Source organism: Glycine soja, chromosome 12 (genome assembly GCF_004193775.1).
Source record: "Glycine soja cultivar W05 chromosome 12, ASM419377v2, whole genome shotgun sequence".
In the NCBI taxonomy this organism is placed as follows: Eukaryota; Viridiplantae; Streptophyta; class Magnoliopsida; order Fabales; family Fabaceae; genus Glycine; species Glycine soja.
Genome location: NC_041013.1, coordinates 25870964 through 25888423, shown reverse-complemented (window position 1 = coordinate 25888423; position 17460 = coordinate 25870964). Strand labels below are relative to the sequence as shown.

The window sequence follows — 17460 nt, the reverse complement described above, 5'->3', positions numbered from 1 at the left end:
GAGATCCCTATCAAAGGGCAGGGACATAATAGGGCCATACATGTATCCGTCAAGTGTATGGATCACATTATGGCCAAGGTGCTTGTTGACAACAGCTCATCTCTCAACGTGATGCCCAAGAGCACGTTAGGCAAGCTACCATTCAACACCTCTCACCTAAGGCCAAGATCCATGATAGTGCGGGCTTTTGATGGCACCCGCTGAAATGTTATAGGGGAGATTGACCTCCCGATCCAGATTGGCCCCCACGCTTGCCAAGTCAAATTCCAAGTGATGGATATCGATCTGGCTTACAGCTGCCTATTGGGCCAATTGTGGATCCACTCGGTTGGGGTGGTCCCTTCGACACTCCATCAAAAGCTGAAGTTCGTGGTAGAGGGACTCTTAGTCATCGTTTCAGGGGAGGAGGATATTCTAGTAAGCTACCCTTCCTCTATGCCATATGTTGAAGCCACAGAAGAGTTCTTGGAAACGGATTTTTAGTGCTTTGAGGTTGTGAGCAACGCTTCCGTAGAATCCCTCCCGATGTGACCTTGCATGTCTAACGCTGCGATGATGGTGGCTTGTGTGATGTTAGGGCATGGTTATGAGCCCGAAATGGGCTTGGGAAAGAATAGTGATGGCATGGCCAGCTTGGTGGAAATCAAGGAAAATCGCAGGAAGTTTGGGCTAGGCTATAAGCCCACGTGGGCTGATATGAGAAGAAGTGCCCTAGAAAGGAGAAACAGGGGAATGGGCTCACAACTAAGGCTGCAAGTGGGAGAGGCCCCTCCATGTCACATCAACAAGAGCTTCATAAGTGCGGGCTTGAGGCGTAAAGAGCAAGTCGCCAAGGTACACGATGAAGCTCCCTAAGAACATTCAAGCTAGGTGCAGCTGTGCCTTCCTGATTTTGAGTTAGGAAATTGGAAATTCGTTGAGTGACCTGAAGTTTCCATGGCAGGCACAATGTAATTCTTTAGTTTTAACCCTACAACTGGGCCTAGGCTTTAGGGTTTTCTCCCTGTTAAGGCGTTATGTCTTTCGCTATCAAATATATAATATGAGATCTTTCCTTCATCTATTCTTGCACCTTCACCCATTCTCATTCATCTGCATGTTTATTTTTGTTATGATTAAATGATACAGATCTGACGATGAGTCCTGCGAAGGTACTAATACCGAGGACCCTGCCATCGATTTTGAACGAGAAGCGAATCAACCCGAGGATGAAGAAAATGAAGATGTGGGGTTTTCCCCGGAGCTAGAAAGAATAGTTGCTCAAGAAGATTGAGAGATTAAGCCGCACCAAGAAGAAATGGAGATTGTAAACCTAGGTGTTGGCGATGAAAGGAAAGAGGTAAAGGTTGGCACGGGAATGACCACGCCGGTCCGAAATGAGTTGGTGGTTTTGCTGCAAAACTACCAAGATATCTTCGCTTGGTCGTACCAAGATATGCCTGGGTTAAACCCCGACATTGTGCAACATCGATTACCTCTGAATCCTGAGTGTTCCCCGGTCAAGCAAAAGCTGCGAAGGATGAAGCCTGAGATGTCCCTGAAAATCAAAGAGGAAGTGAAAAAGCAGTTCGACGCTGGCTTCATGGCAGTGGTTGGATACCCCGAGTGGGTGGCCAACATCGTGCCAGTATCTAAGAAAGATGGGAAAGTGCGTGGACTATCAGGACCTAAACCAAGCCAGTCCCAAGGATAACTTTCCTTTACCACACATTGATGTCCTTGTAGATAACACAGCCAATTTTGCTTTGTTTTCCTTCATGGACGGATTCTCGGGTTACAATTAGATAAAGATGGCGCCAGAGGACATGGAGAAGACTACGTTCATCACCTTGTGGGGAACATTCTATTATAAGGTGATGTCCTTTGGGCTCAAGAATACCGGGGCCACCTATTAATGGGCTATGGTGGCATTATTGCACGATACAATGTATAAGGAGATTGAAGTCTACATGGATGATATGATTGCCAAATCTAGAATCGAGGAGGAACACCTCGTCAACTTACAAAAGTTATTTGAACGAATACGTAAGTACCAACTAAGATTGAACCCAGCCAAGTGCACTTTCGTGGTTAAGTCAGGAAAGCTACTCGGTTTCGTTGTAAGTTAAAAAGCGATAGAAGTAGATCCTGACAAGGTGAAAGCCACCCTTGATATTCCTGAACTGCGAATAGAGAAGCAGTTCCGAGGTTTCTTGGGGCTCTTGAATTACATAGCAAGGTTCATATCACAGTTCACCGCCTGTAAGATGAACTACTCTCAGCTGGAAAGGATGTGTTGTGCTTTGGTATGGGCATCCCATCGTCTAAGACAATATATGTTGAGCCATACTACTTGGTTGGTATCCAAGATGGACCCGATCAAATACATTTTTGAGAAGCCTGCTCTTACGGGGCGGATGGCTTGGTGGCATGTTCTGCTATCTGAGTTCGACATTGTCTATGTCACCCAAAAGGCAATAAAGGGGAGTGCCTTGGTAGATTATTTGGCTCAGCAACCTCTCAACGACTACCAATCGATGTATTCAGAGTTTCCAGATGAAAACATCATGGTCTTGTTCGGAGAAAATGTGGAGGATGAGGATCTGGATAAGTGGATTATGTGGTTCGACGGCGCATCCAACGCCCTAGGCCATGGGGTTGGGGCGGCTTTGGTCTCTCCTGACAATCAACGCATTCCCTTCATGGCTAGATTGAGCTTTGATTGCACGAAAAATATGGTTGAATACGAGGCATGTGCCCTCGAAATCCAAGCAGCAATTGACTTCAACGTCAAATTGCTCAAAGTATACCGAGATTCAGCCTTGGTGATCCATCAATTGAAGGGAGAATGGGAGACTACGGATCACAAGTTGATACCCTATTAGGCATACATCAAGAAATTGACCAAGTTCTTCAATGATGTCTCGTTCCATCACATTCCCAGAGAAGAAAATCAGATGGCTGATGCACTGGCCACCCTGGCATCCATGTTTCAGCTAACCCTACATGGAGACCTCCCATACATCGAGTTCAGATGTCGCGGCAAGCCCGCACATTGCTGCTTAATAGAGGAGGAGCAAGATGGTAAGCCGTGGTATTTCGACATCAAGTGGTATGTAGAACATAAGGAATACCCACAGGGAGCTTCTGACAATGAAAAGAGGAAGTTGCGGAGATTGGCAGATGGTTTCTTTTTAAGCTGAGGTATCCTATACAAGCGAAATCATGATATGTTTTTGCTCCGATGCGTGGATGCTAAAGAAGTCGGGCAAATGCTTGTAGATGGTGATCGAGGTCGTACCCAAATCAAATAAATATTAAAAATACATTATCTAGGAAGTGATCCTAGGTCGTCTCCCAACGAGCAATGGTCAACCAAATGTTCATAACAGATAGTAATAAAACAATAACGAATTGGGGGGGGGGGTTGTTTGTTTTTGTAAATTAAACAGCAAGTAAATTTGAATTAGAAAATATCAGAATTAAAACACGTTGTTTCCCCCTTGATTCACAAGCAAGTCTCTTATCCTAGGTCACGGGAATTTATCCTTTATCAGTTCAACCACTTAATCCAACCCTAAATTAAATTACTAAGCGAAATTTAACATAAGGCATTCATTATGTGATTAAGCAACACATACACCAATTAATCATGAACGAAATTGATCATTAAGCATGAATGTAAATTAAGCACAGAGACAATTAATCAAGCACTAAGCATGCATGGATTAATAGCAACAAATACAGAGTAATTGGTGAAGAGGAAAAACTGATCAGAATTCAATAGTAATAATAAAACCTCAAAGAAAGCTGTGCTTGATCCTCAAGAGAAAATAATGCTGGGGACTTAGCCTTCCATTAATCAATAGTAAACGCAATTGTAGTAGAAAACGAAGAAAACTAGAATTATTCTCCAAAACGAAAAAAAGCTAAAAACAAAAGAGAGAGAGAGAGAGTCTAAAACTAGAACCTTGGTGCTGTTATATAGTTCTCAGCCCCAAAGCTTACAAATCTGTTTTAAGTCCAAGCCCATAAATAAAATAAAATCTAGATAAGATAAGATAAGACAAAATCTAGATGAAATAACATCTAGATGAAATAAAATCTAGATAAGATAAGATAAGATCTAGATAAAATAATATTTAGATGAGATAAAATCTAGATATGATAAGATAAAATCTAGATGAAATAATATCTAGATGAGATAAAATCTGGATAAGATAAGATTTGGTAGAATAAAATTGTCTGCTCTCTTCAAGTCCAAGCCCAATTCCGGATTCAAGCCCAATTGCTTATAATTCTCTTGAAATTAAATTAAAAACACAAAATTAATCCAATAGGCCCAAATGATAAAACTGCATAATTAATTTGACAATTAAGGCTAATCAGTAATTAAAATGGTGACAAAAAGGGTTAAGAAATATGAGAAAATGATGACACATCACATGGGCAGAAAAATTCTAAGGGCGGGCTATTACTGGCTCACCATGGAAAGTGATTGTTGCATCCATGTGAGAAAATGCCACAAGTGCCAGGCATTCACTGACAATGCCAACGCTCCGCCCATGCCCTTGAACGTTTGGCGGCTCCATGGCCCTTCTCTATGTGGGGTAATAGATGTAATCGGAGCCATCGAGCCTAGGGCTTCGAATAGACATCGCTTCATCTTGGTTGCGATCGACTACTTCACCAAATGGGTGGAAGCTGCTTCGTACTCCAGTCTGACAAGGAGCATGGTGGTCAGGTTCATCAAGAAAGAGATAATCTGTCAATACGGGTTGCCCAGTAAAATTATCACAGACAATGCCACCAATCTGAACAATAAAATGATGAAACAAATGTGTGAGGATTCCAAGATCCAACACCACAATTCCACGCCTTATAGGCCCAAGATGAATGGGGCAGTGGAGGTTGCCAATAAGAACACCAAGAAGATAGTGTAGAAAATGATCGTGCCATACAAGGATTGGCACAAGATGCTTCATTTGGCACTGCATGACTACTGAACCTTGGTGCGCATGCCAACCGGGGCAACACCGTTTTCATTGGTATATGTTCGACCAGAATACTTGTTTACTCTTCCAAATTGGTATTACTTGTTTTTATATGGGAGTGGTCTTACCGGCAAGCGCACCGGATCGCCAAGTAAAAATAATTAAAACGGAATGAACCGAGTATCGAACACAGGGAACTTGTTCATTTAGCAAAGTTTTGTTAAGTAAGCAGGCATTTGCAAACAAAAATTAATGATTATGGATTAAAGCAAAAGTATGTTCTATCCTAAGTAAAAGCAATAAACGAGAGCAAGTAAGTGTGAAAATAGATATCTAAAGGCATTGGGTCCTCCTACTGAGTAAGTTGATGCAATTAAAGATGTTTTTCTAATTAATGATGTTCCTGTGTTCTATGTTGAAGACAAAAATACCAAACACCAATTCCTCCAGAGTTTGGACTAATTTAAATCAAACTTCGTTCACAGATCCCTCTTGTTGAACTTAGCCTAATTTAAATAGTATTATACTCACAGCATAAAACCCTGCACACTATCCTTAGCAATGCAGTCCCTGTTCTATCATGTTCTAAGGAAACAGTGCATTTCCCAATGCTAAAGTCCCTAATAGCACACACAAATGGGTGATCAAGCCATAAGCATGCATACAATAAGAGTAGATAGAAGCAGTGAACACATAAAACAACCTTAATTAGTTATGAAAAAGAGTTTACATCAACTACTCATTAAGAACCCCCAACTGAGGGTTTTAGCCTTTCATGGCAAGGAAGCTCCTTTTACACTAAAGAAGAAGAATCAAGAGAAATTGCTTGCTTACAAAGGAGTGGGGATGTCTCCTCCACCTCTAGGAATCTCACAATCACTCAAAAACTCATTAATCTCCCTAAAAGATGAAATCTTGTCCCCTTGCTCTACTCTATGCTCTCTGAAATTCACACTCTTCAGACCTCTGAGTAGTGAAAAGTTCTCTTTTCGGCTCTCCCTTAATTCTGTGCAAATCAGGCTTAAAAAGGGCTTCCTGATCTCGACATAGCGCTTAGCACAAGTAAGTGAATTTGAGCTTAGCACCAATCTCACGCTAAGCCTGGAAAGCGACAGACGACTCGCTTAGTGAGCTGATAACGCGCTAAGCGCGTGCTTGCGTGGCAGATGCCTTTCCAGATTCCCATTTACTCGCTAAGCGTGCTGGTGCTGGGCTTAGTTGTTGATGTGCGCTAAGTGCATTGAGCTCGCTTAGCGTGATGACTCCTTTGGAACTTCTTTAAAATAGCTCCTTTTTGCCTGAAATTAGAGAAAATTTAACATTAATTCCATGTAAGAGGCTTCTACTGAGCAGAGATCAAAACAAAGCAATTTTATTTACAATCCTACCAAAAAGAACCATAAATTGGGAGATTTATATACATTTTGGAAAACTTTTCTATACAAAATTTAGTCATAAATGATTACTAATAAACTCCCCCAAATTTATAGTTTTGCTTGTCCTCAAGCAAAGAAAGAACAGTTCACTTGTCCTCAAGTGACAAAAATTCATAGTGGTTCTTCACAAATGTGTTTATTCCAAAGAATTCAATCATATGACACGAATGGCATTCAATGTTTCCATGAACAACTTCTCACAAGACATGCAGTTTTTCAAAGATGTGAACATGATTATTAAGAAACACAACTGAAATAAGTTAGTAGGAATGATAGATATCAAGGAAGGATTATTAACCAAAGCCTCACAGCTACTATTTCACTCAAGCACTAGTGTTTAGGCTATCCATCAGTCAACAACCAACATAAGTCTCAATCTTTGCACTTCATCTCATACCATACAGTCAAGAACACACAAACTTGAATCCGAAGGACTTTTACTAGGCTTGTAATGAGGCTAGGCTGCAAACAAATCATGGTTTTTCTAGGCTGCAAACTTAAGTTATAGGAGAGCATTCATCCATAGATTAACCTTTTTCTTTTTACTCCAGCTCTGTTACTTGCCTTTCCACACTTAGCTTTTCTTTTTCTTGAATAACAACATACATTTTTATTTTTATTTACTACTTATAGTTTTTTTAACACATTGTTGTGCTTATTAACTCCTGTGTGTGTTATTATTTCTTACCGTTGGAAGCTTTTGTTCAAACCTAGCAAGTGCACCTGATCGCGCAAGCAGTATAAAATGGTAAGAACCGAGTATCGAACTCTCGGGGAACTTGTGTTACTTGGTAAGGCTATATTCAGTGAATAGGTGTCTAGTATTAAAAGATATGTGTGGACTATGAATACGAATGTAAACTAACTATTAAAATGAAAATTACGCGAGTAATGATGTGTAAAGACAAGTAGACAACATGTTGGTCTTCCTATTAGGTGCCTGATGTTATAAGTATATTCTCTACTTAACAATGCTCATGTGTTCTATGGTGTCTCCTGAAATGCTAAACCCTGATTCCTCATGATAGTCTAGCCTAATCCTAATCAAGCATCGTCCTCAGATTCCTCTTGTTGGACTAAACTTGACCTGAACCGCATTAAGATAAACATACAAACAACTAGGTTACCGTACCCCGATCCCTCATGATAATACGATAAAGTAGCCCTATCCTATCAAGTTCTAAGAATCAGATCAGTTTCCACTGTTGAATGATCCTAACATAGCATGCATCTACATGATCAAGGCAAAATCACACTGAAATGACGTATTGATAGCACAGAGAACACATAAAACATCATTAAATAGATATACAAGTATTTACATCAAGTAGCTACAAGAAAGAACCAACAGAGGATTTAGCTCTTTATATTTAGCAAGCTTCCTTTACAACAAAGAGAATAGAAAATGAAGGATTGAATAAATACAAGTAGTGGGGATGTCTCCTCCACCTCTAGAACCTCACAATCACTCATAGACTCATCTCATGCTCTCAGGATGGCTTCCTCTTCTCGCTTAGTTCTCTTCCAGTCTTCTCACTACAAAAGCTCTAAAAACTCTCTAGAACTTGGACCTTTCTCCCTCTAGAAATCTCTAAACATGCAAACGCTTCAAGAATTTCCCAAACTCCCTCTCCATTTCTGATTTCAGGCTTAAATAGGTGGCCTTGTTGGTGCTTGCGCGCTTAGCGCAACTCTGGCTCGCTTAGCGCACATAAGTGAATTTCGGCTTAGCGCTCGTATTCTCACTTAGCAGATGCATGCAAGCGGTGCGCTTAGCAGGATGAGCCCTCGCTTAGTGCATGTGTCCAGCTCATCCTTCTTCAAGATTCTTCCTTGCCCTCAGCAGATGGCTCGCTAAGCCAGCAGATTGGCTTAGCGAGCAGATGAAAATCAACGCTTCACAAACTTGCCTAATTAACCTGAAATTGAGAGGTAATGATTATTAAATACACAAAATGGGAGTACTAAGTATTTATTACCTATCTTTAATAAAAATTAATTACAACACTACAAAATGACCATAAATTGGAGGAGTTTGATACAATTTACACAGGTTTCATACATAAAAGTTAGTCGTATTCATCGACTAACAGCTTTCACCCAATAAACTCCCCAAAATTGGGGCAAATTGCTTTGAACCAAATTTTTCCTTTCATGAATGATGCTCTCCTACAACCTAAGACAAGGTAGAAGAAGATAAACTATACAGGCTCAAGGTTCAATCAAACAATCATACTTTCAGCTCAAACTGGGTGCAAGGGATAAATCATTCATACACAAGGTAAGCTTTTTGGCTAAGTGGCTACTTTCAATTACAACATGGCCTTCATCATCTTCAAACTCATGCATTCATTCCATATTTAGAGATTCATGCAAAAACCATTACTTACTGCTAGTCGTTCTCTCACATTTAAAGATCACACTCTCACCGGGTTGTGGCTAACGTGTTCCTTCACAATCAACCTGACAAACCAACTAACATTTTCAGTCATGATCCTAATTCCATGTTCTTTCTCTTCTAATGACTGCATGCTCATTCAAAGCATATGATTTACGCATTCCAATTCACTCACATCATACAATCGATCCATTCAAATCAATCAACAAACACTGATTTCCAAAATCAAACATCAACCACTGAATAATATAAGTGCACTATTCAATCAAGCTTTTATACAAGCTACCAAACAAAATATAACTATGAACTTAAATTTAAAAACTGAAACATAAACATAAAATGTACTGAAGATAGAATAATATAAACTGTTCAAAGTGCAAGAAAATAAAGATCCTGATCTTGTCAATCCTCTTGTGCAGTGTCATTCAGGTCCAGTGCTAGTGCAAATGGTGGATCCTAAGAAATGGGCAGGTCCAACACTGGTGTAGATGGCTCAGGCTCAGGCTGAGGAGATGGCTCTGGTACTGCAACATCCTACTGAACAATAACTGGATCAGTCTTAAAAATGAAGGGCACAGGTGGAGAGGGCTCTAAGATGTCAACAGAAATATCGTCCTGTGTAGGCTGAGGCTCCTGGGTTGCGGAGGCCTCACCCTCTCCCAAAGGAGAAGGCTGGACTCCTGGCCAGGCCACCTTCTGAAGAAATTCTTCAACGCTCATAACCGGCCGCTGATGGACCACATTTTGCAAACTCTGCATGATCGAGAGCTGACCCTAATGCAGGCTCTGCAGCATAGACAAGGAATGTTTTGAGCTCTGAGCGAGAAAACCTGTAAGAACTGGAGGAACTGGAGCTGTAGAAGTAGATGGGGCAGGAGTAGAAGATGGTGGGGCCTTATATCTCCTAGCCCTGGATATCTGGGTTCCCCGAAAAGTGACCAAAGGGTCATCTAGTTTCCAGCAATTCTTTTTAATATAAGCCAAATTAATGGCTGGGCTCAGAGAATCAAATGTGACTTCTCGGGCTTTGCATAAAGCAGTAATCAAGGTTGGAAAACCTAGCCTCGAGGAGTCGTGCTATTCTATCCAAGTTCATATCCATCTTCATGACGAGCCCCTATATCAACTTAGCCCTATCCAGAGTAATGTCAGAAGTGTGGGATGTTGGGGCTAAGTTTGAAAAGGATAGAAAGGTCTGGGCCAGAGTAGTCAGCTTCTTCCTTAAGATCTTCAGAGGCAGCCCGTCTGCATTCAGCTCAAATCCCCTCCTAGGGATACATAGACAAGCTGCAAGCTCTTGAGGATCAGTCGTCATATTAGCAAACCTAGAGTAGGCGGGCAAGCTCTCCCCTTCCTCTATGACCACTGGTGTCTTCCGGAAGGTGTTGAGGGCGTCAGCATCAAATTTAATTAGGTGCCCTCGCACCCTCAAATTCTTTAACAATAGAGGTTAGCATAAAATTCTTAGGATACAAATCTTGATCTACCATACCTAGCCTGGGACACTGAAGCTGGTGCTTTTCTCTTACGGGAAGCCATCTACAAAACAAAAGAATCAAATCACAAGATTAGATAGGAAATATTCAAATTGAAAAACAAAAAATAAAACTGAAATTAAGACTAGGCGCTTAGTGCGAAGGCTGCGCTTAGCACGCCTTATGAAATTTACTCATGGGCTAAGCACGATAGACACACGCTTAGCGTGTGAACACAAAAAATATTTTTTTTCTCTACATAATGGGCTTACTCGCTAAGCCCAATTCTAATAAATTTAAAAACAAAGACATAATAGTGCTTAGCGTGACATACACGCTTAGCACCCAACAAAAACACGAAAATCCTAAGTGTCTGATACACAGTACTTAGTTAGTGCATAACCGCGCTTAGCGAGTTCAACAGATAACTCAACAGAGAAGATGAACGTGCTTAGCGTGATAGTTGCGCTTAGCATGTTCGTCTGGAAATCCAGAATCTTCAACAGAGGCGATGAACTCGCTTAGCGCAACAAGGCGCTTAGCGTGCTCATCGCAAGATCCAGAAAACTAGGGGCTTCTCACCCCTTCTCAAAGGCCCCTAATGGGTCATCAAACCCTACTCAAACAAGCACATTGTGACTACAGGACAACCCTAAAGCTATTCTAACTAACAACTAACCTAACACTAAGCATAAACATAAATTCTACCTAACAATCACTAAGTTATCTATCCTAAGGTTGAAAACTTAGAATGAAACTGAAGTAAAGTAAAGAAACTTACTTGGATTGTGTAGATGAATGCAAAGAAGAGAAAAGGTGCAAGAGTATAGGGAGATGAAGCAAGGTGAGGGCAAATGCAGTGAGGCCTTAATGCACAACAAGAGTGAAATGGTAACTACCTAAGGCAGTACCTTATAATTTTTGCCAGTTTCGTATGGTGCGCTTAGCGCACAGCTACGCTTAGCGTCTCCATATGACGTTTGAGTTTTAAAAGCCCTACGCTTAGCGTATCTGCTTCCTAAGCCCAATTCAAAATGTTAAAATTCCCGAGAAGCTTTTGGGGTTAGCACGCAAGGTCATGCTTAGCGGGTACTGTAGCTTTGATTGGTCTTGCAACTTGCGCTTAGCGAATTAATGCTCATTAAATGCAGAAGTGGCCCGCGCTTAGCGTGTCGCTCGCGCTTAGCGCTATGCTAATAATTGCAATCCCAGAGAAGGAATTGGGCTAAGCCCAATTCGAAAGAATTAAAATCCAGAGAGGTTTTTGGGCTTAGCGCTAAGCACTCGCTTAGCAGGACCATCCAGCCAATGATCAGAGGTCAAGGTGCTTAGTGCGAACAACAGCTCGCTTAGCGCATGAAGGAAATGGCGCTTAGTGCAAGGGTCGCGCTTTGCACGTGGACCACAAAAAATTTTCTAAGTCATTTTTTTCTATCCATCTATTCACAAAACTTATAAACCCCTTTTTCAATACTAAACATGCTGAAAACACACAATCATAAGCAATCTAACTGAACTGGAATGCAAGAAAAACAAAATTAAAAAGGGCTGGGTTGCCTCCCAATAAGCGTTCTTTTAACGTCATTAGCTTGATGCATAGTTCTTTGTTATCCTGGATCAATCTTGGTTCTCTCCTTCAGAACCTTCTCATCAAACTCCTTCACCTATAAGCAGAGATTTTGGTCTGACAAATGTTTTTCTTCATCAAACAAGTCGAAGCTGATTTTCTGATTATCAATGCCTAACTCTAGCTTTTTCTTTCCCATGTCCACTACACAACTTGCAGTCAACATGAAGGGGCGCCCTAAGATTAAGGGAATCTCAGAGTCCTCTTCTATGTCCATCACTACAAAATCAGCTGGGAAATTGAAATGTTTGACTCGAACCAAAACATCTTCAATAACACCGTAGATCTGGTTATAGAGCGATCAGCTAACTGTAAAGTCATTCTTGTTGGCATTATTTCTAACTCTCCAAGCCTCTGGCACATGGAAAGCGGCATCAAATTAATACTGGCTCCCAAATCAATAAGAGCCTTGCCAATAGAAACTTCACTAATTGAACACATAATAGTCACACTCCCAGGATCTTTGTGCTTAGGTGGAAGGATCCTCTGAATTAGAGCACTGCAATTACCTTTGATAATGATGTTTTCACTGTGAATGTACTTATTCTTCCGTGTGAGCATATCTTTTAAAAACTTAGAGTACAACGACATTTGTTGAAGAGCTTCTCCAAAGGGCATAGTAATCTCCAATTTCTTGAAGATATCAAGGAAATGAGCCAGATGTCGTTCCTTGTCTTTCTTTGTTGGTACCAATGGATATGGCACCTCCTCCCCTTTACTTGGACTTGCTTCTTTTCCATTTTCTCTAGCCAACTCACTCTTGCTTTTTCTCTTCTCTTCTTTTCTCTCTTTTTCTTTTTCATTTTTCTCATTTTTTTTCATTTTCTTTTTCTTTTTCTTTCTTTTATTTTTCATTTATTTCTTTTTCACTCAACATTATTGGTGTCTCTCTCTTCTATTCATCCTCCTCTTCTTCTTCTTCCTCTATAAGTTCACAAAAGGGTTACACTGGTTTAGGTGTTGGTTCAATTACTAGCTGTTGTTTGTCATCCTCCACCATTTTCTCCTTCTTCTTCTCCTCCATGGTTAGCTTCCTTCCTTGGGTCATCACAGCCTTGCATTCTTCTTTTGGATTCTGCTCAGTGTTAGCTCCAAAAGTACTAGAAGATTTTTCTGCAAGCTGTTTGGCTAGCTGCCCTACCTGGACCTCTAGATTTTTTATGGCTGACTCTGTGCTCTTATGATTAGTCAATGACACCTGCATAAACTAAGCAAGAGTTTCTTCCAGCTTTGTTGTTCTCTCATATAAGCTAGGCCCTTGTTGTTGTGGCCTGTTAGGTGGCCCACCCTGGTCTTTATTGAACTGATTACCAGGGTGAGTTCTCCATTTATTCTGCTGCTGGTAAGGTTGGCCATGTTGAAATCCAGAAAATCCACCTGCATTAAAATTTTGTCTAGGCTGGTTTCCCATGTAATTAACTTCATGAGATGTTTCTTCAGTGGGAATACAGAAGCCTGACCCATGAGCTCCACCATAAAGTGTGCAACCTGTAACCTGTAAAACAGATGAAGGTAAAGGTTGACTAGCATGCAATTGAGTTGGCAACTTACTTAGTGTTTCAGTTAAAGCTTCAAGTTGCTTGGACAATAACTTATTTTGGGCCAACAAGGCATCTTGTGATGAAAGCTCCAATAAACTCTTCTTGGTAGGAATATAAATTCTATCATGCAAAATTGTGTGGTCATTGGCAGCCATATTTTCAATTAAGTCCATGGCTTCTTCAGATGTCTTTAACTTAATTTTCCTCCTGCAGAAGCGTCGAGTAACTGCTTTGATTGTGACCGTAACCCATCAATGAAGATGTTTAGCTGTATAGGCTCAAAAAAACCATGAGTGGGAGTTTTCCGCAGCAAGCTACGGAATCTTTCTAATGCCTCACTCAAAGATTCATCAGGAAACTGATGGAATGAAGAAATTACAGCTTTTCCCTTTGCAGTTTTAGACTCTGGGAAATATTTTTTTAGAAACTTCTCAACAACTTCATCCCAGGTCTTTAAACTGTTGCCCTTGAATGAATGCAACCATCTCTTGGCCTCCCCAAATAAATAAAATGAAAACAGGCCGAGCCTAATAGCATCTTCAGGTACACCGGCAAGCTTGACAGTATTGCAAATCTCAGTATATGTTGCCAAGTGTGAGTATGGATCTTCATTTGGTAAGCCATGAAACAAATTGCTCTATATTAGCTGTATCAATGAAGGTGGGTAAGTTAAGTTTTGTGCCTGAACCTCTGGCTGCGCAACACTTGGGGAATATTGTGGCACCGAAGTACTTGAGTAATCTTCCAAGGTCACTCATCGAGCTTGCTCTTCAGCCATGACTTCGGCTTCAAATTCTTATGTTTGAGATTCCCTGGATGTATGCAAATTAGAAGATGATGACTCAAAAAAGTGAGCCTCTTCAAGGATTGATGCTACTGTTCTGCCGTGCAAAAGCTTTCTTTTTCTCTCTACGTTGTTTCTTCTAAAGGTGGCTTTAATTTCTAAATCCAATGGAACCAATTCACCTGCAGAAGATCTACGCATGCAAACACTAACAGGAACAGCAGTTAACCAATTCAAGAAGAAAATAAATTATGAACTAAATAAATATTAAAAAAAACAAAAATTAATAAATCAAAGAATAATGAGTTAATGCCTTCAAACTGAACTAAACTTTCCAAATGGAAAAAGTTCCCCGGCAACGACGCCAAAATTTATGTGTTCGACCAGAATACTTGTTTACTCCCTCTTCCAAATTGGTATTACTTGTTTTTATATGGGAGTGGTCTTATCGGCAAGCGCACTGGGTCGCCAAGTAAAAATAATTAAAACTAAATGAACCGAGTATTAAACACAGGGAACATGTTCATTTAGAAAAGTTTTGTTAAGTAAGCAGGCATTTGCTAACAGAAATTAATGATTATGGATTAAAGCAAAAGTATGTTCTATCCTAAGTAAAAGCAATAAATAAGAGCAAGTAAGTGTGAAAACAAATATCTAAAGGCGTTGGGTCCTCCTACTGAGTAAGTTGATGCAATTAAAGATGTTGCTGTGTTCTATGCTGAGGACAAAAATACCAAACACCGATTCCTCCAGAGTTTGGACTAATTTAAATCAAACTTCGTTCGCAGATCCCTCTTGTTGAACTTAGCCTAATTTAAACAGCATTATACTCACAACATGATAAAGAAAACTAAAATCTAGCACACTATCCCTAGCAATGCAGTTATTCAGTCTCTGCTCTATCAAGTTCTAAGGAAACAGTGCATTTCCCAATGTTGAAGTCCCTAACAGCACACACAAATTGGTGATCAAGCCACAAGCATGCATACAATAAAAATAGATAGAAGCAGTGAACACATAAAACAACCTTAATTAGATATGAAAAGGAGTTTATATCAACTACTCAGTAAGAATCCCCAACTGAAGGTTTTAGCCTTTCATGGCAAGGAAGCTCCTTTTACACTGAAGAAGAGGAATCAAGAGAAATTGGTTGCTTACAAAGGAGTGGGGATGTCTCCTCCACCTCTAGGAATCTCATAATTACTCAAAAACTCACTAATCTCCTTTAAAGATGAAAACTTGTCCCCTTGCTCTGCTTTATGTTCTCTGAATGGCGCTAAGTGCTATGTCGAGATCAGGAAGCCCTTTTCACACTCTTCAGGCCTCTAAGTAGTGAAAAGTTATCTTTTCGGCTCCCCCTTAATTCTGTGCAAATCAGGCTTAAAAAGGGCTTCCTGATCTCGACGTAGCGCTTAGCGCCATTCTCGCGCTTAGCGCGAGTAAGTGAATTTGATCTTAGCACCAATCTCGTGCTAAGCCTGGAAAGTGACAGACGACTTGCTTAGCAAGCTGATAACGTGATAAGCGCGTGCTTGCGTAGTAGATGCCTTTCCAGATTCCGCTTTACTCGCTAAGCGTACTGGTGTTAGGCTTAGCCGTTGATGCGCGCTAAGCTCATTGACCTCGCTTAGCGTGATGACTCCTTTGGCACTTCTTCAAAATAGCTCATTTTTTCCTGAAATTAAAGAAAATTTAACATTAATTCCATGTAAGAGGCTTCTACTGAGCAGAGATAAAAACAAAGCAATTTTATTTACAATCCTACCAAAAAGAACCACAAATTGGGAGATTTATATACATTTTGGAAAACTTATCTATACAAAAGTTAGTCGTACTACCGTTTGAAGTAGAGGTCCCCTCTTTGAGGATTCTGGCAGAGTCCAGATTGAAGGAGTCAGAGTGGGCCCAAGTGCGCTTCTATCAACTCAATCTCATAGAAGGCAAGCGGTTGGCAGCTGAGCCATGTGCGCTTGTATCAGAGGCAGGTGAAGAATGCTTTCGACAAGAAGGCACGCCTGTGCAAATTCAATAGGGGAAAGTGGGCTCCAAACTATGAGGGAACTTTCATCGTAAAGAAAGCATTCTCAGGAGGAGCACTAGTGCTTTCCAGCATGGATGATGAAGAGTTGCCTTCACCCGTGAATGCTGATATCGTCAAATGATATTATGCTTAGCACTTGGGGCAGCTACGGGGGGGGGGGGGGGGGTTCAATACATGATTGTACTCTGAGGCTCCCTAAAGTTTTCCAGTCCTTTGTAAGCTTTGATTGCAACATTTAATAAACATCGGATTGACAGTTTGCTTTGCAACCCTTGTGCTGTGTCTGTTATTGCTTTAGAATGCATGCTCTCAATCTATAGGGGTTCCACAAGCGTTTAAGTAAAATCAAACATAATGAACATTTGTTTAAATTGCTGCACTTGAACTGCCTAAATCATGAGCATGCATGCATATGCATTTTTATCATCCTGTAGGGCGGATGATAAACAGAGATTTGGTCGATACCACATCGAATTCAAAGCAAAGGTAAGCAAAGGTAAGTGGTAGCGTAGTGATGTTTTACTACGTAGTGCCATTTCTTGTTTTCAAAAAGTTAGGGGCAGGTACGAGCAGGTGCTAGGCCCGTGATCAACATATCACCATCTCGGGTCCAGCTTAAGACGTTAAAGAAGCACTACTAGGAGGCAGCCTTGTTATTTATTCACCTATGTTTCTTTAGTCATAGTTTGAATACGCCTAGTTTGCTCGCGATCCTAGGAATTAAAATAAAAGGCATAAACCTGGAAGGTAGTCAAATTTTGCAAAGGGGCTGAGCTCGCCTGGGCGAGCACCCTCTGCATGAAAATATAAAAAGGGGGCTGGGGTGAAGCTTGATTCACCCCAACACTCAAGAACGAAGGAGCCTATGGGAACCACGAGTTTACAGCCCTAAGTCACCATTTTTGACACTTTTGCTTCCATTTTTGGTACTCTTACTCACTCCATACAAGTAAGTACACCATCCTTTAGCTTTCTAGCTTTCCATTGCTGTGTTTTATGCTCTAAATTGTATGTACTTTGCTAAAATCAATGAAGCAATTTAGCCTTGGATTCATGCTTGTTTTGTTGAGTTAGAGAGTTGTAGGCAATGGCCTTAGGCCTAAGTTATGTTATGAAATAATTGGGCATGTCACATTGCCCCCATTCCTTACTTTTTCATGCCTAAACACGCGCCCACCAAGTGTT

The 17460-nt window shown here is 40.7% G+C and overlaps 1 protein-coding gene across 1 annotated transcript; it reads left to right on the top strand.

Moving 5' to 3' along the window:
- Nucleotides 1-1925: 1925 nt before the first annotated feature.
- LOC114378892 lies at nt 1926-2864 on the top strand. The gene is made up of 2 exons (XM_028337479.1): nt 1926-2025; nt 2113-2864. Exons 1-2 carry the CDS (start codon nt 1926-1928, stop codon nt 2862-2864), a joined length of 852 nt encoding a protein of 283 aa, XP_028193280.1.
- The last annotated feature ends 14596 nt before the right edge of the window (nt 2865-17460 follow it).